Source organism: Podarcis gaigeae (assembly GCF_964106915.1).
Source record: "Podarcis gaigeae genome assembly, chromosome: 2".
In the NCBI taxonomy this organism is placed as follows: domain Eukaryota; kingdom Metazoa; phylum Chordata; class Lepidosauria; order Squamata; family Lacertidae; genus Podarcis; species Podarcis gaigeae.
This window is the reverse complement of record NC_139679.1, coordinates 41708161-41732710: the sequence shown is the minus strand read 5'-3', so window position 1 is coordinate 41732710 and position 24550 is coordinate 41708161. Positions and strand designations below refer to the sequence as shown.

At 40.2% G+C, this 24550-nt stretch overlaps 1 protein-coding gene across 2 annotated transcripts; it reads left to right on the top strand.

Annotated features, from left to right (window-relative positions):
• The first annotated feature begins 3710 nt into the window (after positions 1–3710).
• Positions 3711–22976, top strand: LOC310838454 (cytochrome P450 2C8-like). 2 transcript variants are annotated; one of them, XR_014560974.1, is made up of 10 exons: positions 3711–4138; positions 6056–6218; positions 7893–8042; positions 9611–9771; positions 18667–18843; positions 19357–19498; positions 19938–20125; positions 20693–20834; positions 22420–22727; positions 22786–22976. XR_014560974.1 is itself a non-coding variant. In XM_083725898.1 (9 exons), the coding sequence occupies exons 1-9, from the start codon at positions 3962–3964 to the stop codon at positions 22605–22607; spliced, it is 1488 nt and encodes a 495-aa protein (XP_083582024.1). In that variant the 5' UTR covers positions 3711–3961; the 3' UTR covers positions 22608–22976. The 2 variants fall into 2 exon arrangements, 1 of the variants encoding a protein (XP_083582024.1); XM_083725898.1 differs by having other exon boundaries at positions 22420–22976.
• The last annotated feature ends 1574 nt before the right edge of the window (positions 22977–24550 follow it).

Below are 24550 nucleotides of genomic sequence, written 5' to 3'. Positions count from 1 at the left end.
CTTTAAGAACCATATTGTCAGGAAAGCAGTATTTAATGTCTGGACAAAATACAAAGACTTATTGGAAAACAAAACTCCGAGGTGGCTGTCCCCTCTGGAAGCCAAGGCCCGAAAAAGACCCAATATGGAGGCCAAATGGCCAAAATATTGGGAAATATTAGAAAAATACGGTGACAATTGGAAATTGCAGAGTTTGGAGAAAATGGAGGGTAAAGTGCGAGACTGGTTACATTACGCCCAGATTAAAGAAGTTTTTAAAAATGACAAAAAACTAGGGTTCCAGGTGGAGAAATCGAAGTTGGAGACAGAACTGTTAGAACCAAAGACTAAGGTACTATCAAGAATGTATAACTTGCTGTTAAAATGGAACACACAAGACGAAATGGTTAAATCTGCTATGATAAAGTGGGCACAGGATATTGGGCACAACATTATGTTTGAGGATTGGGAAAGGTTGTGGACCACTGGGCTGAACTTCACTGCATTTAATGCTTTGAAGGAAAATGTAATGAAAATGATATACAGATGGTACATGACCCTAGTTAAACTTGCCAAAATACACCATTCGTCTGATAATAAATGTTGGAAATGTAAAGAAAATGAAGGAACATTCTTTCACCTCTGGTGGACTTGCCCTAAAGTGAAGGCCTTCTGGGAAATGATATATAATGAGTTGAAAAAGGTATTTAAGTATACCTTCACTAAGAAACCAGAGGCCTTCCTCCTGGGTATTGTCGGCCAGAGGGTGTTAAAGAAGGACCGAACATTTTTTATGTATGCAACAACAGCGGCAAGGATACTCATTGCCAAGAATTGGAAGACTCAAGATCTACCCACACTGGAAGAATGGCAGATGCAGCTGATAGACTATATGCAACTGGCAGAGATGACCGGCAGAATCCGAGACCTGGGAGAAGAAAGGATGGAAGAAGATTGGAAGAAATTTAAAACTTATTTACAAAAATATTGTAATTTGATTGAATGTTAAGAAGGATGCTTGATCATAAATAATTGGCCACCACTAAACTAGATTGGAATTAGATGATAAGTGAGATTAAGGAAAACACAAACCCTTTGGGAGAACTATTAGATTATATTTAAACGAGTGGATATAAGATTGTAAACAAGATGATAATTTGCTTGAAAAAACTTTTTAACAATGTAAGTGGGAGCGGGAGACGTGAGGAAGTCCAAACAAGTTATGAAAATTTGTGTATGATATAAGCAATGTTGTTTGTTATTTATGCTTTTCTCTTATAAAAATCATAATAAATATTTATATATATATATAAAAAAACAGAATTCCAGGGTTACATTATTCCCCAGGTGTGTTTCACACATGGATCGATCAGATTACTACAGAGAGGGAAACGGGAAGATTTATCATCACCTGAATGGCCTTGATCTCCCAAAGTCCCAGACAGTGTGGATACAATATATGGTGATTCTCCACTTCAACCCCATTCATGGTGATTTTTCAGAATGCTGTGCAATGACTTGTTTTTATGCAAGAGAACCAGTTTTAGAAATTCCTTTCTGCTTTTGTCTCTGGGTCATGTTGTCATGCCACACAACTGTTGCAATTCATATTTTTTCAAGTAAAATGCCTTACCTTCTGTCTTTACTTCCTGCCTCTAAAATTTACTTTTAATGCTATTGCCCAACCTCAAAAGAAACATGTTTATTCTCTTGACTGATTATTCTTACACAACTGGGTTGCCACAGGGACTTGTGCTTAGCTACCAAGAATGTGAGAGATAGTTATATAGAAGATGCCCAGATCAGCATGTTTACTTGCTTGGGGTCAGGGGTGGGGTAGCAGCAGAAGAATGTGGAGAGAAGGAAGTTGCCTTTTGGGCTTCTTGCTCAAAATATGCTTCTTGTCTCCCCCATCTCCATTCGTCGAAACAATGCAGGAAAAGATTTGCATGGAAGAACTGACAGAGCACATTTCTACCTGTTACTTATTGCTATAGAAGCCAATAAAAAGTTTTCTGCAGCTGAATCTGAATACCTTTGAGGGGAAGACCCCTTGAAGGAGAGGAAAGTTGAACTTTCTCCTGCTTCCTCTGGCTTGGATTAAATTTCAATTTCATTTAAATTTTACAGCAAGAGAAAAGTTCTTCCCCTACCCATCTGTTGTTCATGGATGGGTAGGTCCAACCTTTGATTGCAAATGGGCTGCAAGAGTACTTATGGGTCATTCATTGCCATGCTTCACAGCAGGAGCGAGTGAGCCCAAAATTTGACAACCCCCCACCAAACTTCATGCTGCCTAAGCGTGGTGCTAGGCTTTGGGAAGGAGAAGGCGTGAGGCTCTGGCAGCATTCTAGAGCCCCCTCACTTCCTTCTCAAAGCTGGAAAAGCGCTAACTAGGCTTTGTGATGGAGACAGGAGGACTCTGGGACCCTGTCAGAGCCGGCCTTCATGCCTCCTTCCTAAAGCCCAGCGCCTTGCTTACCTGGCCTTGAGAAGGAATTTGAACACTGGGGGTGGAGACATCAAATGTTGCCAAAGGCCACCAAAAGGAACTTGAGGGCTACATGTGACCCTTGGGCTGTGTGTTGGACCATAGTGTTTTGCTAAGTTTAGTTACATGTTTTGTTGAGATAACATAAATATTTTAAGGCACAATAAGATTACTCAGGAGTTTTTCCACAAAGAAAGCTTAGCCCTAATTTTTAATTGATACAAAAATGTTCTAGAGGCAGGCATGACAATAAGTATTTCTCAAATATATTAACTTACTACAAAAATATTCTGTTTCCTTCATCCATATCCTATGTCCAAGCTGGAAAATGCATCAGGTAAGAAACTTGTGACTGAACGTGACTGAAAATGAAGGACAAACGCACCAAATATTGACAATGTTTCAATAGCAGATATCGACTGCACATTGGTTATTTGTACCATGCAGTCTAAATTAATGCTTCTTTTCACAAGGGTGATTGCTTCACTATCTGTGTTGTAACACACTTCCTGTTCATCCAGACTGGCAAGCTCAATGTGACTTTCAGGTCGGCTTGTTCATTGGCCATGAAAGCTCTCCCAATTTACTCAGTCTTCGTATGATTTGCTGCACTACATTTGACAAAGGTAGATAAGGCAGTGGAGAGTTATATATTTCCTTTCAGGGTGGGTGGGTGGCTCACTTGATTTCAGTCAAAACTTGGTGGCATTTCCAGAATTTATTTGCTGCGAAGTAGAGCAATTCCTTGTAGATGCTGGTTGAAATTGGGAGATGCCAGCTCAGATCTGACTAGGAATCTACTCACAGAGGAGTCTGGCCTATCATCCTTACTGGTATTAGAATGCTCATGGATGGATAAAAGGGTGAGGTTGTTGGTGCTGGGTGGGTGGTTGTGTTTTAATGTGGATATTATGGTTTAAAAGTATATAATACAGTCAGACCTTGGTTATTGAATAGCTTAGCTCTCGAACATTTTGGCTCCTGAATGCCGTAAACCTGGAAGAGAGCGTTCTAGTTTGTGAACTATTTTTGGAAGCTGAACGTCTGACAGGGCTTCTGCAGCTTCTGTGGCTTCCGATTGGCTGCAGGAGCTGCCTGCAGCCAATTAGAAGCCACATTTTGGTTTTCAAACATTTTGGAAGTTGAACGGACTTCAGGAACGGATTCCATTTGACTTCCAAGGTACGACTGTATTTAATGGTTGTGTTAAAGGAAATAAGCTTTCATATCTATTACATGTAAGTCTGTACGCAACCTTGATGTTGAAGAGCATAGAAATTAACCTATTTTCAGTCCAGGTCTAGAGCTTATGTGGATGATTAACCCACCTTTCCTAATGGAACACATACTGGAAATAAAGGAACAAAGATTATTTGGAGAAGGTTGGAGTTGGGGTTTGGCTGGGGTTCTAATAAGCAGTTGTGTTTTCACCTTGTCTTTCTTAAGTAGTTTCCTGGATCTATTTGACCAAAAGAAGAGCCTCAGAGGAAGATGGAAGTGGCTGTAACAGGAGCTCTGCTCCTTCTCTGGGTTTTCTTCATCTTCATTTTCTATTCCTTAAAAATGTACAAGAAGAAAAGCCAGCTACCTCCAGGCCCCACTCCCTGGTTCTTCCTGGGGAACCTGCTGCAGAAAGATGTCCTGCCTCTGAGCAAAAACTATTCAAAGGTAAATCCATTTCTTGTTGCGGTTTCCCTCTGTTCCCTCTGTTCCTTTGTCCCTGTGGCACAGCATAAACAATCATTGTCTGGAATGAAGCAATGTGTAGAGGAAGGACAGAAGGTTAATTGTGCCCTCTTTTGCTTATATACCTTTCTATTCTTCCTTATAATAAAGGCACAGATTTCTGCTTCCCTTCTCTTTCCTTCTTTTTATTTGCATTTTTTATTACTTGATTTTACTAGGTTTTTGGTTTTTTTACTGTTGGCATGTGTCTATTTTGCATCCTTTTTGGAGCTTCCCTGAATCAACTTAAGATCCCTCCAGACCATTGGTTTATTCAGCATTCATCATTCATTCTGATTTGCTTGCACAAAACTTAAAAAGAAGTGATATCTTTATTGAACAATTGTTCTGATTTGCTTTCAGGGTGGTTCTATAATAATGAGCATTCATTCATTCTTCATTCATCCTGGTTAGCTTGCAGGTTGCTTATAGCCATTTATTCATCCTATGCTTTTCAATGTATTTCCCCATCGCTTTCAAAACAGCAAAAAGTCCTCTTTTTTAAAGTGGATTTATTGCACTAGGATTATGTTAACTGCACAGACCCAAAATTATGGCATGTGCTTGAATCCTTCTTGCAAAATAATGACAGTCTGAAGGCACCCTAACTGAAGGACTCACAATAAATAGCAATATTCATTTAGAAAAAGCACAGCAGCAGCAATATACATTAGATTTTTACTTTTTTATTTATTTATTAAATTTCTGTACTGCTCATCATCTGAGGATCACAGGGTGGTTTCCAAGATGGAATTCTGAAACCATTAAGTTGCAAGCTAGCTGCATTCGGGTACATGTGTAAACACATCCAGTCAAAGGTAGTGCAGGCACATTGCCAAGCCCTGTCCCTTCCACTGCATGATACCTATAACATGTGAAAAGCTCTCCACTACTCATGGAGACTCTGTGCATACTTTAAAACCCTGATTGTGGTTGGTAGGTCACATGGGAGTAAATTCCAATATACTTCCATAACAGTATTGCACTGTAACCTAAATAATTTTTAGAAGATCACTTAGGGCAGTTGTCCCCAAATGTGATAAATAACAAGCTGAAGCAGAACCAGGCAGCATATCAAGAAGCATGGCTCTGTATTCATTGATTGGCCTGGACATAATTATATGGTTATGCTTTAGAGATATGAAACAGTGGTTGATCATACTGAAATGTATGATGTGATACCTATTGCAGTGTCATACCTGTTAAAGTGAATCAAACATCTGATGAAGTTGGTGGGGCTGAATATAAGATTTCACAAGACTCTCTTTCTTTTATGGAGGCAGTTCAAAATGTGGTTCCTCCTCATTCAGGAAGAACAGCGTTCCAGCAGCCCATTCTCCCAGGAGCCATTCAGATGTCCTTTTTATTGCACATTCATGATTATTTGTACTGTACGCATTGTGACATTGGAGTAGTTATACACAATCCCATTTTGAATACTGTTTGCACTTGCAAAAGTCCTGAGGTGTACACACTGTTTTGTTCCAGTCAGTGCACGTCCCATAGATTCCTGTTCAAATACTGTAGCTAGTAATAGCCCAAATGTTCAAGTGTATGTGTCTTTTGTTGCACTCCAGTATATACAATGCATAGATGTAAATTTTATGAAATAAATAAATGTATCCTTCCAGATGGCAATAATTTAATAATACTGAGATGTATTGCAGAACAACTAATAAAGCTGAATTCTGCCACTAATGCACTGTTACTGCATCAATGACATGTTGCAGCATATGCCTGCAAAACCCCGCACAAAACAAGCTGCAGGTGCCCTAAGAGATATTGCAACCGTTCCTTAAGATAATCACTCCAGTGGAAGTTTCACTGCCTAATTAAATAACACTGTCTTTGTGTCTTCAGCTGGTTGAGAAATATGGCCCTATGTTCACTGTCTGGATGGGACCCAAACCTATGGTCGTGCTTTGTGGATTTGATGCGGTAAAAGATGCTCTGATGGATCATGCTGAAGAGTTTGGTGGGCGTATGAGCAGCCCCATCAGTAATCGAATGACCAAAGGCCATGGTAGGCTATTTCCTTTTATTTTTTATGTATAGCTCAGCTCTACTTTGATTTGTAATGCAGTCCCCAATTTAGGGCCAAACTAGTTGTGTGAGTACCATTAACATTTTGTTCATAAATAGCCAGCACAAAGAAGTCTGAATAATCTTGGGGCCATAGACAATGGGAAGGAGAAGCTTGACTCTCTCTACTTGCCATCAAAAAGTGTCTTTCTAAAGCTGTATATGCATTTCAGGGCAATTTGTTCCCCATGTGCACCAATGAGAGCTTTTAAGAGGCAATTAGAAGCCTCAGAGAGGTGATTTTTGTTACCATGGTGGCATGTAAAGGTAAAGGTAAAGGTACCCCTGCCCGTACGGGCCAGTCTTGACAGACTCTGGGGTTGGTGCGCCCATCTCACTCAAGAGGCCGGGGCCCAGCGCTGTCCAGAGACACTTCCGGGTCACGTGGCCAGCGTGACAAAGCTGCATCTGGCAAGCCAGCGCAGCACACGGAAACACCGTTTACCTTCCCGCAAGTAAGCGGTCCCTATTTATCTACTTGTACCCAGGGGTGCTTTCGAACTGCTAGGTTGGCAAGCGCTGGGACCGAGCAGCGGGAGTGCACCCCGCCGTGGGGATTCGAACCGCCGACGTTTCGATCGGCAAGCCCTAGGCGCTGAGGCTTTAACCCACAGCACCACCCGCGTCCCATGGTGGCATGTAGAGAGAGTCTAACCTCCATGGTCCCAGTTTTGCTCAGACTTCTCTGTAGCTGCTATTTGTATAACTATGATAATAAGCATCATGTCTAGGAAAGAAAGAAAGACAAACACTATCAAGCAAGGCATTATTGTTTGCTGTGGCCGCTTCTCCAAAGAACCATTTTTGAAAATCAATTCCCCCCAAAGAAGCTGCTTTCCTGCCCCCCAAGGGAAACTGTCTCACCCATAAACACTCATAAATATAAACTTGCAACTCAAAACATCATCCATTTATTGAGTCTGCAAACTGAAAATAGCAACTGTATATGTTGCTACGTCTCTCCTGGGCCAAAGCATGCCATTCTGAACATGGGTGACATGATTTCACTTTCCCACCTCAACAGCAGCCAACACTGTGGCCTGGAGTCAGGCAAGGCAGTGTGTCCTGTCTCCTGCCATACATTAGTATGCCGAACTGGACGTACTTACTCTACCGAAGAGCAAAAATCCCTTACACAACACGGGACTTGGCTGTTGTGGCCTACCTTATCAGGATAATTGAGAGAATGACCGCTCCCCACATTAAATGGGGGCGCCCTTTGCGTGGTTGTGTGCATCCCCCTCTACCCTATGTGGCACCATTACCACAGGTTTGGCTTCATCTTCCCCAGGTGAGATACATGGAGGTCTCTGCCTAATTCAGCCAGATGCCCAATCCCACCTGGGGAGGCGTTGCCAAGGTGATCAGACTGGGTAGGGAGAGGGACCACCTGCCCACACAATAGGGGGAGGATCTTACCTGGGACTGGGCTGTTGTGGCCTACCTTATCAGGATAATTGAGAGAATGGGAACAACTGGCTGCTGAACTGTAACTACAAATGGGGGTATAATTTTAAGGTGGAAAGCACCAGAACCACCTTTTCATGTAGAAACATCCTGCTGGTTCCTGTTGGGTCAAGAACTGACGGAATGACCTTCCTCTCTTTTTTTCCAGGGATAGACAACTCTAGTGACATGCAGTGGAGAGAGCTGCGCAGATTCACAGTTATGACACTGAGAGACTTTGGAATGGGAAAGAGATCAATGTCTGAAAGGGTGCAGGAGGAAGCTGTTTGCCTGGTGGAGGCACTGGCAGCCACAAAAGGTCACCTAGCTCATTAAAAAATAAAACCTAGAAAGCACTATCCCAAGGCAAGGAGAGGGCATTTATTTGATTGCACCGGTATATTGGAATGGGCACTTATAGTATGTAAGCTTTTGACATAGTTAGAATATGTGGCTGTCGGGCTCAGTGGCTGCAGAGAGGCAAGCTTTTCCCATTTGTCCTTTCAACTCTCTGCACGCTCATGTGAACCCCAACTCATGTGTTGAACTTCCAGCTTAATATTTTCCACTAATCCAGTAATGCCTATGACAATCTACCTACACTTCTTAGGTGTGCACACTGAAGATTATACTGTGTGTAAATTGTTTCAGTGAAAATTGTTGGGTTTATATTTATTTATTTATTTAATTATATACGTTACATATTCAAATGATATAGGTAAGACACATAACTTTGAATATTCAAATACTATAAATAAAACTCGTCATGTATTCTTCGCCTTTAACAGTTGTATATCCACATTTAATCAACTATTGTTACACATTTCCCTTTCCCCATAAACTTGTGACTCCCCTCCCCCCATGCATGGCTTCTTTGATTCTATTTACAAATACAGTGGTACCTCGGGTTAAGTACTTAATTTGTTCTGGAGGTCCGTACTTAACCTGAAACTATTCTTAATCTGAAGCACCACTTTAGCTAATGGGGCTTCCTGCTGCCGCTGCACCACCAGAGCAGAATTTCTCTTCTCATCCTGAAGCAAAGTTCTTAACCTGAAGCACTATTTCTGGGTTAGCAAAGTCTGTAACCTGAAGCGTCTGTAACCTGAAGCATATGTAACCTGAGGTACCACTGTAATACTAATGTGTTTATACTTACTAACTTATTCAAAATTCCATCTTCAACATCATAATTCTTGTCTTTGTGAGCTCAGTCTATGCTCATCAATAGATTCTGGTTGGAGCATCTTTGTACTATGTAATCATCAACACATTTCCGTTCCTTGCGTTTATTTTTATTTTTATTTAGTGTCAACATGGCCTTGTGAGCCAACTGAAACTCTGCTGCAGGCAATACTAGCAGAATTGGCATCAAATGAGTTAATTAAGTGGAATGTTATGACAGAGAAATGAGGGTGCGGGATTCATTATTTGGACTATGGATGGGGTAGGTGTCGGGGGGGTGGGGGGGAGAGAAGATACCCAGTGCCTCTTTTTTCTGCCTCTCACCTCCCAAAAAATATGTTTAATTAGAGTTTAAAAATAAAAATAAAAATTAGCACAGCCCCCTGAATTGACTTAGGGCTGGATACAATTTGAGTGTTGCCCAGGTTGCCCTGAATATTGTGTCGGAGCCAATTTGTGGACCCAGATTCAGGCCTCACATCAGGTCGGTGTCAGGGGTAGAGCTGTGCACAGCCCTCTTGATTACAGCATTTTACTACTACTTTTAATTTCTTTAACATTTGGTTCTTGGGATTGATGGAAATGCAATCTACCAGGTTCAAGCTGTTTAAACAGTTTTTAGAGTTAATTTTTATTGGGGTCTGAAGATGGTGGGGTCCACTTTCATCAGGCCTTGCTGACTGTCTTTGGTTCCTCCTACAGGAGAGGGCTTTGATCCAACAACTAGAATCACATCCGCTGTTTCCAATGTGATCTCATCAGTCATCTTTGGGACTCGCTTTGACTACGCAGACAAGACCTTCCTAAAGCACCAACGCATTATAGAGAACCAAGTTTGCTTCTTTCAATCTTTCTTGGGACTGGTAGGTTGTTCCTTTTGAGTTGCAAACATTTTCCTTTCTACCATGAAAAGGAAAAACAAAACCTAGCTTGTTGGAGTATGAATGATGGCACAAAGGGTTCACAAATGTGTGCCTGCCTAACTATCAGATGAAAAGAATGTTCTGAAAATGTCTTCGACAGGATTGAGATGGAAATTGACACAATCACAAAGTTCCAGGGATTTCTTTTTTTAAAAAAATAATTTTTATTAACTGACCAATCAAATCAAATCAAATCACATCACATAAATTCCGAATTACAAAGCTGAATTTTGAATTTTGTTGAGGGAACCCATATTTCAAGATCCGAAGGGGGATTCTGATCATCTTCTTGCCACTGCGTTAATGTCCAAATCAGTCCAAACAAAGTTCATAATTCTATCCAGTCTTATCTTGCTGTTTCCACATCACATATTGTTCATATAATTTCTCTTTTTTCTTTCTGATCTCTTCTGATAGTCTCCTTAAGCCAATAAACACCAATAATAATCCTGTGTGAATTTTTCCGTTCTTCCAATCCTCAAATCGAGATGGTTTCCATATATCATCGCCTTCATAGATAACAGCGCTCTTTCCATCATTAATTACAGAACTGTCATTCTTAAGTCCCACTGAGGAGTTTCACCCACAATATAAAAATAGCTCTATTTCTCTATTTCTCCTCTCAGAATTTTTTTAAAAATAATATTTATTTAAGTTTTTAAAAAATTACAGAAAGAAAAAGTAAAAATACCACATTAAACAAAAACAAAACAACACATCACATCACAATATATTAAAAAACAAACAGAGAAATGAGACCCATTAAACAAAAACAAAAACGCAGAAAAAAAATACATCAGATCTCCTCATTACTAATCTTTCATTAGCTTATTTCCTTGACCTCCTCAAACCTCCCTTTTTTGTATTCTAAGTTAATTATCCATTTCAGGAAATCCTTTCCCTCTTTTAAAATTTTTGTCCTGTAAATTGTCTTAATATAATGTAACTTTACTTTTCCTCCTTTCACCAATTAACAGTCAGTTATTCCCAAATCCTTTAAATCATTCCTGCTAAAATCATATAGTATTATTCCAACATCCTTCTAACAGATATTAATTTTACAGTGTTTCTGTAAATAGTCTTTAAATTTCCTCCAATCTTCCTCCACCGACTCTTCTCCCTGGTCTCAGATTCTGCCAGTCATTTCCACCAATTCCATATAGTCCATCACCTTCATCTGCCATTCTTCCCGGGTGGGTAAATCTTGTGTCTTCCAATACTTTGCAATAAGTATTCTTGCTGCTGTTGTAGCATACATAAAGAAAGTTCTGTCCTTTTTTGGCACCAATTGGCCGACCATGCCCAGGAGAAAGGCCTCTGGTTTCTTCAGAAAGGTATATTTAAATACCTTTTTCATTTCATTATAGATCATCTCCCAGAAGGTCTTAATCCTTCGGCACATCCACCAAAGGTGAAAGAATGTACCTTCGGTCTCTTTACATTTCCAACATTTATTATCGGGCAGATGATAGATTTTTGCAAGCTTGACTGGTGTCATGTACCACCTGTATATCAATTTCATTATATTCTCTCTTAAGGCATTACACGCCATGAATTTCATACCTGTGGTCCATAACTGTTCCCAGTCAGCCATCATGATATTATGTCCAACGTCTTGTGCCCATTTAATCATAACAGATTTCATGGTTTCATCCTGAGTATTCCATTTCAACAGCAAGTTGTACATTCTTGACAAATTCTTAATTTTAGAATCTAACAGTTCTATTTCCAATTTTGTTTTTTCCACCTGGAAGCCAATTTTTTTCTCCAAATTATATGCCTCCATTATCTGGTAATAGTGAAGCCAATCTCACACTCTATTTTTTAATTTTTCAAAACTCTGCAATTTTAGTCTGTCTCCGTCTTCTTCCAAAATTTCCCAATATTTCGGCCAATTGGCCTCCATATTGAGCTTTTTCTGAGCCTTCGCTTCCGCTGGTGACAGCCACCTTGGGGTTTTATTTTCAAGCAAGTCCTTGAATCTTATCCAAACATTAAACAGTGCTTTTCTGACAATATGGTTTTTAAACGCTTTATGTGCTTTGACCTTGTCATACCACAAATATGCATGCCACCCAAAAACATTGTTAAAACCTTCTAAGTCCAACACATCAGTGTTCTCAAGAAGCATCCATTCTCCGGGCCAGCAAAATGTGGCTGATTCATAATAAAGTTTTAAGTCCGGCAGGGCAAATCCACCTCTTTCTTTAGTATCAGTTAATATCTTAAATTTTATTCGAGGCTTCTTGCCCTGCCAGACAAATCTAGAAATATCTCTCTGCCACTTCTTGAAACACTCCATTTTATCCAAAATTTGCAATGTTTGAAACAAAAACAACATTCATCTTTATCGCAGCAATTTGGCCTAGCAATGATAGCTTCAGGTTTGACCATATTTCTAGATCCTTTTTCACTTCCATCCAACATTTTTCATAATTATCCTTAAATAGGTTCACATTCTTAGCAGTCATATTAACCCCTAGGTATTTCACTTTCTTAACCAGTGTTAATCCTGTCTCCTTCTGAAACCTCTCTCTCTCAGTCACCGTTAGATTTTTCTCTAAAACCTTAGTTTTCAACTTATTCAACTTAAAACCCGCTACCTGGCCAAATTCTTGAATTAGTTCCAGTACTCTTTTAGTACTGGATTCTGGCTCCTGTAATGTCAATACCAAATCATCAGCAAATGCTTTCAGTTTGTACTGTTTGGCTCCAACTTGTACAGCTTTAACTGTTTGGTCCCTTCTAATCATATTTAAAAGCACCTCCAGGACCGATATAAAAAGCAATGGAGAGATTGGGCAACCTTGTTGTGTTCCTTTCTCTGTCTTAAATTCTTCCATCACTACGTTGTTCACAATTAATTTAGCCTTTTGTTCTGAATAAATTGCACCTATACCATTTTCGAACCCTTGACCGACCCCCATCCCCTGTATGTTTTTCTTCATAAAACTCCAAGAAATATTGTCAAAGGCTTTCTCTGTGTCTACAAATATCAAAACTGCTTTAGTGTTGATATTCACTTGTAACTTTTCTAAAATGTTAATTATGTTCCTCGTGTTGTCAGATAAATGTCTGCCCAGAAGAAAGCCCGCTTGATCTTTATGAATTTCTTCTACTAGTACCTTTTTTAATCTTTTGGCCAAAATATCTGCAAAAATTTTATAATCCACATTAAGCAAAGATATGGGGCAGTAGTTCTTAAGCTGTGTCTTCTCAGACTCTGTTTTCGGTATAAGTGTAATATAAGCTTCCTTCCACGACTCTGGTGCCCTTTTCCCTTCCAATATTTCATTACACACTTCCTTTAATGGCTGTATTATCAATTCTTTCAATGATCTATAGTATCTTGAAGTCAAACCGTCGGGTCCTGGAGATTTATCCAATTGCATATTCTGAATGGTCCCTTCTATTCTCTTGCTCCGTTATTTTGTAATTCAACATTAGTTTATTTTCTTGAGAGATTTTTTGTAATCCATTTTTTTAAAAAAACAATCAATGTCCATTTGTTTCTGGGTTTCCTGTGTATATAGTTTAAAATACCTCTGGATTCTGTATATTTTTTCCTTCTACTTCCAAATTTGTGATAGTGTTGAGTTTCTGTCTTTTTTTCATTTGCCAAGCCAGCAGTTTTCCACATTTATTTGCTGATTCGAATGTCTTTTGTCTCATCTGTTTAATTTTCCATTCTATTTCCTGGTTCATCATTTTCATATATTGTACTTGATGCAACTTTATCTCTTTCAGAATCTCCTGCGACTTTGGTTTCGCTCTCAATTTCTTCTCTCCTTCCTTTATTTTCTCCAAAATCTTATCTTTTTTCTCATTTGGGACTCTCTTTTGAATCGTATTCTGTTGTATCAAAAATCCTTTCATAACTGCTTTGCTTGCATCCCAAATTACTCTTTTTTCTACAGTAGTATTCATATTTATCTCAAAAGAGTCTCTCAGATTTTTGGGGGGCCTTCTTAGTCACTTCTTCATTCCTAAACAATGTGTCATTCATCCTCCATCTGAAGGAACCAATTGGTGTTAGTTTCAATTCCACCTTTACAGCATTGTGGTCGGAGCAGGTTTTAGGGCATATTTCTGCCTTTCTAGTCTTTGGAGCCAGCCCTCTAGTTACCCAGATTTGATCAATTCTTGTCCATGTCATTTTTGCCTCAGAGAAGAAGGTTCCCTCTCTTCCCAGAGGGTTTTTAATTCTCCAAATGTCAACTAAATCCATATTGTCAGTCATATCAAAGAAAGTCTTTGGTAATCTACCATCCTTAGTGACTACCTGTCTCTGTGCCTTGTCCATGTTTGTAGACACCACTCCATTCATATCTCCCATCAAAATCATATTTTAGTCCATATAGTCCAACAGTCTCATGTAACTTCTTAAAGAATTCCAATTTTCCCTCATTTGGTGCATAAATGCCTAATATCAAAAATTTCTCTCCTTGTGATTGGATTTCAATTGCTTCAAATCATCCTTGGTCATCTTTAAAAAGAAATTTCGGTGATAGGCTCTCCTTTGCATAAAGTACTACTCCTCTTTTTTAAACTGATGTCTGATGAAATGAATTCATGTCCCAATCTTTTATTTATCAATATTTTCCTATGTAGCCTTATCACATGTGTTTCTTGTAAACAAATTAAGTCCAATTGTTCTTTTTTTAATACATGAAAAACCCTTTGTCTTTTTTCAGGGGAGTTCATCCCATTAATGTTCCAACTTAATATTTGCAGTGCCATGGTCTAGTTACTTTAAGTCTCCTCCAACTGCGCCCAGTGCTTGCTCTTGTTCTGTCGGTGGTGTTGATATCCCTTTCACTGGGCAGCCCAGTCCAAAAGGTAGCTTTGCTATGTCCAGTATAGGTGATCTTCTGTCCAGTACTCTTTGCTCTAGTCCTCTATCTGGTGATCGTCTGTCCGATACTCCTGGTTCTTTTCCAAGTCCCTTCTGTAAATCCTCTCCATGGTTGCTCAAAAATTTTTCTTTGTCCTCAACTGATCTTATTTTTATGTTTCTTCCTTTAAAACTAAAGGATAGGCCTTGGGGAAATTCCCACCTAAAGATGATTCTGTTCTTTCTCAGCAAAGCAACCAAATCTCCATAATTGGACCTAAGGTCTAAAAGGTATTTTGGAATATCTTTAAATATTTCCACTCTTGTCTGCAGTATTTCCAAAGTCTTCTGAAAGTGCCAACCCAAAATTTTATCTCTCTCTTCTTTAGAGCAGAGAGTAATCAAACAGTCTCTTACTCTATTCTTCTTCCCTCCTCTTCCAAGCCTAAAGGCACTCACAATTTTCACTCCTTCTTGTTCCAAGTCCAACTTCCAAAACTCTGCAAATTCCTGCGTAAGAAATTCTATCAAACTATCCCTCTCCAATTCAGGTACAGCTCTGATCCTCAAGTTTGTCTGTTTTTCCTTGAGCTCAATCATAGAGAGAATCAGCTTATGGTCCTCAACTTGTTTCTGTATGTCTGGGACTCTCTTTGTTTCTAATTCAGTTACCTTGACTTCCACAGCAGCCACTTTTTCCTTAGTTTCCTCTGCAATCTGACGAGTTGAAGCAGATTCCTGTATCAATTTCTGTATAGCTTCTATGTTGGTATTCGCCTTTTGTCCCAAACTATTTATACTTTCTGTATTTATATCAATTTTGATATTTGCAGCGTCCACCTTCGCATTGATGCATCCACTTTTACATTTGTCGCTTCTACCTTCTTGCTAAGATTTTCCAAAGCTTCATTTATCTTACCTAATACGATCGCTAAAGCTTCTTCTGATGTCATCCCTCTTGGTTTAGGTTGTGTTGGTACAGCTGCAGGTGGGGCAGAAGGAGCAGGTGCTGACGCTCTTTGCTGCCAAGACTTCCCAGATCTTGTTTTTTTTTTCTTCTGGGAGTGACAAGTCTATTTTTTCTTTCCCATCTGCCATTACACTCAGAAAATCCAAGGTCAGTCCCACAGTCAGGCAGTTTTATTTTTCTAATGGAAAATTCCCCTGATCCAACTCTTATAACAGTTTCCAAACCTTCCTCTAGGGGGAAACCGTTGCAATCCGTACTTATATTGATCCAAAATAACTCCTTTTAAAGCATAACTTAAGCAGGAAATTTAGTCTCAATTTTTAGTTACTTTCTTTCTCCCTTTAGAGTCAGAGGGAGACAGTTAGAAACAGTTAAACACAACGTATCTCTCCTTGACAGCTAACAGTCAGAGCGCGCTTTAGACACAGCAGCCTTATTGTTCTATTTGCAGTCCGTTCCCAGGTTCTGAGCAATGGAATTTTAGCTTCCTTCCTCTCTTTTGCAGGTATAAATAGTCTGAAACTCTCCCCTCTTCTCCTGCTTCCAGGGGGGGGGGGATTTACTATTTCTGGAGGTTGAAGTTTATCCTTTCCAATCGGCTTTCCAAGACTCTAGCTTGCAGCCTCTTTGCTTTGTTCTATTTACAAAAGTGGAAGGCGGACTTCCTGTTTATGCCTCCCTGCTACAATTCCGAACTGAGTCTTTCTTCTTTTAAAAGTTTCCAATTTGTTCTACTCACGGGTAGTGTCTTTTAAAATCCAATTGTTCACAGGAAAAAGTCAGCTCTCTCCAGCAACGGCTACGCGGCTTCACTCCGTGGAGAAAACAGTCGATTCACAGCACCATGCTGCTCACCCCACTTCGCCCCAGAGACCTGAAAACGGGTTTCCCTGCGAGTAGGGGAGGCGCAAAAGGTGCCCGCCTAATCCCACGTTCACAGGCTTCACCCGCCTGTGATTTCGGAAGGGTCTCCGCCTTCGCCATGACGGCTAGACCCGATTTTCACGGAGTAAATTCCTCCTAGTCAGAGGAATTCTGCCATTACTGATGGCGCTAACCCGGAAGTCCTTTCTCCTCTCAGACTTAAGTCCTCTGACAGAACTTCCCAATATGGTGAATGAATTTTTAACTGCGTCATTCCAAAGCCCTTATACATTCCACGCTCTTCTTAAAACATGCTTTGGTTCGAAAGTTTATCTCCACACAGCCTTAAATCCACAGCTCAAGTCCTTAAAACAACATTTCTGACGCTTCATCTAAATTGTTTCTTTTGAAGTTCTTGCAGCTAGTGGCGTGGATCAGAGACGGCGTCCAGGAGCGCCGAAATCCCACAGGAGAGCATTGTGCCTAGTGCCCCCATCCCCACAAATTCGGGGGTGGTATAGGGCACAGCAGGCAAGGGCAGTCCCCCACCACAATCCTGGGGTGGTAAGGAGGCTATTCACTCCCATCACAGCCTCCAATTTACCTTGTGTGGGTAGGAGAGATGTTATTGTCAGCCATCTTCTGATGCGCCCCTAGTGGTCCCTCAAAGTTCCAGTGATTTCAGGGGAGAAACTGGACCCTTGAGCAAGGCAGGCAGCAGAAAAGTTGGAAGACTTACCTGGGCTGTTTACTAATAGCAGCAGATCTCCCTTTCCTTTCCTGCCCCCCCCTTTTACTTTGCCATTGCTTCCCCACCCCCTTTAGTTGCCTGACTACCATTTCCCCCTGGATACAATATAACTGTGGAACACTGCAAGAGAGAAATGGCTGCCACCACAAAAAATGGCAGTCACCAACAGGGGCTACACTTTTTGTATGGATGTCACCCCACAGTTTCCATCCCCACAACACCCCAGAACAATGCAGCATACAGGTTTTTCCTAATGTAAGAAAATGGTACCCAAACTACTGAAGAAAGAGCCATGAGGGTGTGGGGGAGGGGAGAATCGTTGCTATGAATCACAAACTGTTCCCCATAAATTTACTGCCCTCATAAAACTTCACAATCAGTAAAGGGAACCACATAAATTTCTGTCCCAACAGGAGCCTTACTTGTTTCATTTTTCAATTTTAAATAATTGTTGATTACTGGGATAGGTCTGTCTATTGTGCAATATGGTATGCATTAAAAATGGCAGACATTTCCACATTAGCGGATGACAAAATAGAAGAAAGACTTGTGCAAAATGCACCAATTGCAGGAGAATGGGAAATTCCAGTTGAAAGTGAAAATGAGTGTTGGAACAGACTGAGGCACATTTGTACATCTATAGAGGTATCGTGGTGGGAGGTGTTGCTAAGCGTGGGGAGCCCTGCCTAGATCATCAGTTAAAACAAGCTACCCAGGATGATGTTGTTCTTGTTGTTCTGCCCTTCACCCTAATGTCCCAGGGCAGGTTACAACAATTGAAACACAAAGTTAAAAACAGTTGAAAACAACTTCTATACACCTCAGGAGTCAAAAGCCAGAGTGAAAAGGCATGTCTTCAGCATTCTTCAAAACCTGTATAATGAAGATGCCAGGCACATCTCTGTGTAGAGGAAGTTCCACAACTGAAGGGTTGCCACAGACAATACCTTTTTCTGGACCATGAGCCTCTGAGGGCAGTGCAACAACTAATAGGGTCCCCTTTGCCACTCTTAGCACCCGAGGAAGTCTGCAGGAAAGGAAGCTGTCTTTCAGGTAGTTGGAGCTGAGTCATTTAGGGCTTTAAAAACTAATATTGAACTAGGCCCAGAGCCAAACTGGCCACATGTGCAGCTGCTTTATAACAGAGGTTATGTGAGACTTAAACAGAACCCGAACCAGTAATCTGGATTTTGGACCAGTTCACATTTCTGAGTCATTTTCAAGGGAAGCCCCATCACCCCTAGCCCTTAGGAATGAGGTAAAATGAACCAGAAGCTCAACAGTTTCTGCTGGATTTCCAAAATAAGTGATTAAAAACAACAACTGCTTTATCACTTTTCAGCCAGAATTTTTGTGGCATACTATAAAAAGATGGATTCACAATATTTAAGGCTGTATGTGTCATCTTCATTTCAGCTGTACTCTGCTGTCCCCAAACTATTGGACTGCTTTCCTGGAAGGCACCAAAAGATTTTTTCTGATTGTGATGAGTTGTGTGATTTCGTCCGTGAGAATGTGAAGCTACACAGGCAGACGCTGGATCCTCAGAACATCCGTGACTTTATTGACTGCTTTCTTATCAAGTCTGAGAAGGTACGTGGGTCAAAAAATTATTTGGGTGCCCAGTTATGTCCTAGTCCATGTGGGGAAGGGATACCAGGCCAAGCAGAGTGCCCCTCTGTCTTTGCCTCCTCCCCTAGCAACTTCTCTCGGCCACCCCTTGCAAGACATTTTTAATTATTAGCATTATTCATTAGGCTAAGGTATCCTGTGCCCAGTTTTAAAGTCTATGCTTAATGTTGTACAAAACAATGCAGATGCTTATGATAAAAATAAAATTGGTTCACTCACTTTACAGCCTATATGAGTAACGTAGACAGGTACTTTGCCCAAACAAAAATACATAACCAGTTACTTTTTCTTTTCTTTATATTTCTAAAGTAATTCTATTTTAAATAGATGTGATTGGATTAAACACCTCTTGGGGTGAGTGCAGGATTTCACCCATGATGCTAATTCGAACAGGCTAAGCTGTCTCCATTTTGCCATCTTTCTTTATAGTGAAATTTTCTCTCTCTCCCCCCCCCCTTTCCCTCTGCCTCATAGGAACAAAAGTCTGCGAGTGACACCTTCAGAACTGAAAACCTTGTCATGACAGTGTTTGGCCTTTTTTTGGCTGGGACAGGAACCACAAGCTTTTTCTTGATCTCTTGCCTCATGGTGATGGCTAGGTTGCCACATATTCAAGGTATTCAGATACCCCAGAGAAGTTTAAAGCGCATGGGACTATTATGGGCTCCACTAGTAATCACACATGAAAAGACATCCCAAGGACTAGGAGGTTTCCATTAGCATTCTGCATCAGCCTGAACCTCCCCTGAACCTCCCCTCATAGTTAAAAAATAAAAAGAGTTTTGAGGGCTCCCTGATGTCTTCAAATGGCACTTATGCCCAGGGGTAGGAACATTGCCAGAAGAGATGGGGCCTCAGAATTCTGGAAGCACATTTTCCAAATGGAGATCAACAGGTGGTAAGGTACAAAGGAATGAGTGGAAATCACTCAGGATGAGAATTTGTGTTCGCATGAGTTTTCATGATGTCAGAGAGTGCCCAAGTTTTTCACTCTGTCAGATGAGAAGCAGAATCTAAATCCAGGAAATACATCTCTTGAGTCTTTTTCATTACAGCAAAAGTCCAACAGGAAATTGATGAGGTGATGAGTGCTACCCGTGCCCCTAGCATGGAAGATCGTGTGAGGATGCCTTTCACCAATGCAGTTATCCATGAGATTCTACGATACTCACTATTAAGTAATGAGACCATTCCCCGTACAACGTCTTGTGATACAAAATTCAGGGGGTTCACCTTCCCTAAGGTATGATGGCCCAGCATTTTGTCATGATAATTGTGGAGAAGAAATGGAGCAGTTCTAGGAACTGATTGTATAAATGTCCCTGGACTGCCCTCATGGAGGCAGGGATGAGATCAGTAGTGGAGATCAGTAGTGATTTTGTTGGCCTAAGCAAATGAGCTGAAGGAACTAGTGTTAGAGGAGAATTTCACATTTTAAAATGAACCAACGGAATTAGTCTTTCACAGACCTATGCATACAAAATGTATCTTTTATGGGGAAAATGTGTACTAAAATCAATGTTTTAGTGGGAAAATGCACACAGAAGCACACAAGAAAGCACACAAAAAGGTGTTTTAGATTTAAAATGGGTACATAAATGGGTACATACATTTAGTTGAATATAAGGCAGTGTGTACCTATGGAGTAATACAGGAGCAGACCAGAGGAAATCAGCTCATCCCTATTGGAAGCCCAGTCTTCTAAGTTAGCTTCCCCATTTTATGGCTATTTCCTAGATAGTATGGCTATTTCCTAGATAGTCATGAATTGAGACCAATAATGTAAATCTGCCATCTTTTATCCCTGAAGGGCACTGCTGTTGCTCCAATGTTAACAACTGTGCACCATGACCCTCTCCAGTGGGAGACTCCCAAACAGTTCAATCCTGCACATTTTTTGGATGAGAAAGGCCAGTTCAAGAAGAAAGATGCCTTAATAGCCTTTTCAGCAGGTAACTATATGAGCCTGTGGTAACTTATGTGCAAACAATGCCATTTCCATTTTCTTTCAAGAGACAGTGTACGGAAAGAGATATGGCTGTGCTGTGTTCTAAACCACTGAGCCTCTTGCCGATCAGAAGGTTTGAATCCCTGCGACAGGCCGAGCTCCCATTGCTCGGTCCCAGCTCCTGCCAACCTAACAGTTTGAAAGCACACCAGTTCAAGTAGATAGGTACCGCTGTGGCAGGAAGGTAAATGGCGTTTCTGTGCATTGCTCTGGTGTGCTGGCCACATGATCCGGAAAAACTGTATGCAGGCAAATGCCGGCTCCCTCGGCCTGCAAAGTAAGATGAGTACTGCAACCTCAGAGTTGTCCATGACTGGACTTAACTGTCAGGGGTCCTTTACCCCATGTTTTGCAATTTCCCTGCAGGATTACATGGCACCCTGTTGTAAGCTGATGGCATTTACCACTTTTTACACGGAGGCAGTGCCCTCTGTCCAGCTTCTAATAGGCTTCTTCTCACAAAGGCACTGTGATTTGAAGTAAAATGAAGTAAAATGAGAGTAAAAGCCATTCCCTGGTTGGATGTGCCAGTCTATTTCCCTCCCTGGTATTTTCTGTGAGTAGGGGATGGCACAAAAACATATGATAGTGTTTGGAAAAAATTAAAATACATCTGGGTCAGAGGCTAGAAAAGGGTCAATAAACTGGAATATTTGGAAAACATGAAGTTGAATTCCTCCCATTCTGTCATTGGAGAACTGCATCAGAAAATTTGTACAAGTGAAAATTTTGAAGATTGGTTGTGCTTCCGTTCTCATATGGTTTCAGAAAGGGTGCATTTGATAGACTGAGCTTTAAATGTGAACTGAATCTCATGTCTCGCCCATCCATACGTCAGGCCAATCATTATATTATTATTATTATTATTAGTAGTAGTAGTAGTAGTAGTAATAATAATAATAATAATAATTTTATTATTTATACCCCGCCCATCTTGCTGGGCTTTCCCAGCCACTCTGGGCGGCTTCCAAAAAAATATTAAAATACTGTAGTACATCAAACATTAAAAGCTTCCCTAAACAGGGCTGCCTTCAGATGCAGTAGTAGTAGTGGTGGTAATAATAGTAGTACAGTGGTACCTTGGTTTTCAGATTGAATCCATTCCGGAAGACCGTTCAAGTTCTGAAACATTCAAAAACCAAAACTCAGTACGGAAGCCTCAGTATAGAAGCTGCATGGCATGTTTGACCAGAACGCATAGAAAATGTCCTTAAAGTTATCTTCCCACTTTTCTTGTTTCTTGATGAATGATACCTAACACTATTTCCAGTCCCCAAACCAACATTGCATGAATTCACTAGGAGTGGATCTGCACACAGGAAAAATAAAGCTATAAATAAGTCAGAAATTAAATCGTTATAACAAATTATTTTTTTCGTATAATTTTTTTTTTGCTCTGTGTCGTCATCTGGCATTGCAGGTTTAGAATGCATTCAAAACGTTGTTTTTTTGACTAATGGAGCTGAGTCCTAGGTTTCCTGCACACTGTGTAGATCTTTGGTTAGCTCTGCCTTCTTTTTCTTTGCCAGGGAAGCGGGCATGCATTGGGGAAGCCTTGGCACGGATGGAGCTCTTCCTGTTCTTCAGTACTCTGCTCCAGAACTTCACCTTCCAGCTGGTTGGAGCTGCAAAAGATATGGATTTAGCCTCTTTGTTTATGGAGTTCAATGCTAAAAATGTCTGTCCTCTGATGAAAGCCATCAGACGTTCAATGTGACCTTGTGACAAAAGATAAGCAGAAAGAATGTGGTCAGTGGCTTCCAGAATATTTGTAGTAGGTAGAACAGGAATACTGCGAGGTGCCTTCCTTCACTCATTCAACACCTCACAGTTCCACGTAAGGATAATAGCCCTAGATATCAGGTATTAAAAGTTTTCTTAGCATGGCAAATGAGAAGAGCCTTAGACCTTTCAATCCCTAATGTCCAGTCAACTGTTCATGGGCTCATGGGCACTTAATAACATGATCAAAGATCATCAACTATTGCAGTGTGTGTGTGTTTTAAAAAGCTTTCCTCATACAGTAGTACTTCGGGTTACAAATTTAATTCATTCCGGGGGTCCGCTCTAAACCCGAAACCGTTTTTAACGTTTTTAACGTGAGGAGCACTTTTGCTAATGGGGCCTCCTACTGCCTCTGTGCCGCAACTGCACAATTTCCGTTCTCATCCTGGGGCAAAGTTCTCAACCCAAAGTAAAACTTCCGGGTTAGTGGAGTTTGTAACCTGAAGTGTTTGTAAGCCAAAGCGTTTGTAACCTGAGGTACCACTGTATACTGTTATAAACATTCACTCTCTTCTACTGATTAAATTGAGGGGATCTCTATTCTCTCAAGTATACATGGCTTCTTGATTTTAGTTTAACTACAAATAGGGCTGGGCAATATCTGGTTTTCAACATTACAAAATATCACCAGCTAAATATTGCAATATACTGATATATCACAATGTCTGAAATAAGGATGGAGCTATGTAGAGGCATTGGCTAGCTTCATGGTTTTCCCCACATTGTGATTTTGCATGGCACACGTACGTGCACACACACACCGTGATTCACCATATATTGCCAGGTCAAAAATTATGAAACTGACAGCACAATATAGACTTCAAACTGGTTTTGGACACTATATGAATATATTGCCCAGCCCTAAATACTAATAGGGATGAGAGTGGATTTCATTTTCATTTTCTTTTTTTAAAAAACAATTCTTATTGAATTTTCAAATTATAAAAACAAATTTTCCACAAATCTTAATTGAACAATTTATATATCCATATTTCTCCCCTCCCCTCTCTTTGGCTTTCCCCGTATTTCTGTATTGATTTATTAAACAAATTCTAAACCCTGCTGATTTTACCTCTTATATAGTTGTGAAAGTTTAGTCAAAACCTGCCAATGGGTCCTAATCTTTATACTGTCTTTTTATACAGTTTATAAATGGTTCCCACTCCTTTTTGAAATCGATGTTGTCTCTCTCATGTATCCTCTCTGTCAGCTTAGCCAGTACTGCAAAGTCCACAAGTTTGGCTTGCCATTCTTGGCATTTTCTCTGTTTTCCATACTTGTGCTAATAAAATTCTTGCTGCTGTTGTTGCATACATAAACAATCTCCAATTTCCCTCTCTTATATCATGATCTAAAATTCCGAGCAGGAAAGATTCTGGTTTTTTAACATAGGTTTTTTTCAACATTTTTTTCAGTTCATTATATATCGTTTCCCAATATTCTTTAACCTTCTTGCATTCCCACCATACATGAAAGAAAGGACCATCTTTCTCTTTACATCTCCAACATATCTTAGATACTGTTTTATATATTTTTGCATATATTTTTTCTGGTGTGATATACCATCTATATATCATTTTCAAATAATTTTCTCTTAATAATATACAGTCTGTAAACTTTAAATTTGTTTTCCATAATTTTCCCATTCCTCCAACTGTATATTATGCCCAACATCCTGAACCCATTTTATTTGTGTCAATTTTACCATCTTAACTAAAGTCTCTCCAGATAACAAAATGTTATATGCTTTCTTCAGTAATTTTGTGTTTCCCTCTAAAATTTCCTTTTGGAAGTTTGAGATAGTTAGCACCCCTGGACAAGGCAGAAATTGAACAGGCTAATCCAGATATTCTCGGACATCAGCTCCCATCATCC

Excerpts from the sequence above, each read along its gene's own strand:
- LOC310838454 (XM_083725898.1), top strand. The coding sequence starts at position 3,962 with ATGGAAGTGGCTGTAACAGGAGCTCTGCTCCTTCTCTGGGTTTTCTTC. Across the intron at positions 19,499-19,937 it reads TAGGTTGCCACATATTCAAG|CAAAAGTCCAACAGGAAATT; the intron begins GTATTCAGATAC and ends TTTTCATTACAG. Across the intron at positions 20,126-20,692 it reads GGGGGTTCACCTTCCCTAAG|GGCACTGCTGTTGCTCCAAT; the intron begins GTATGATGGCCC and ends TTATCCCTGAAG.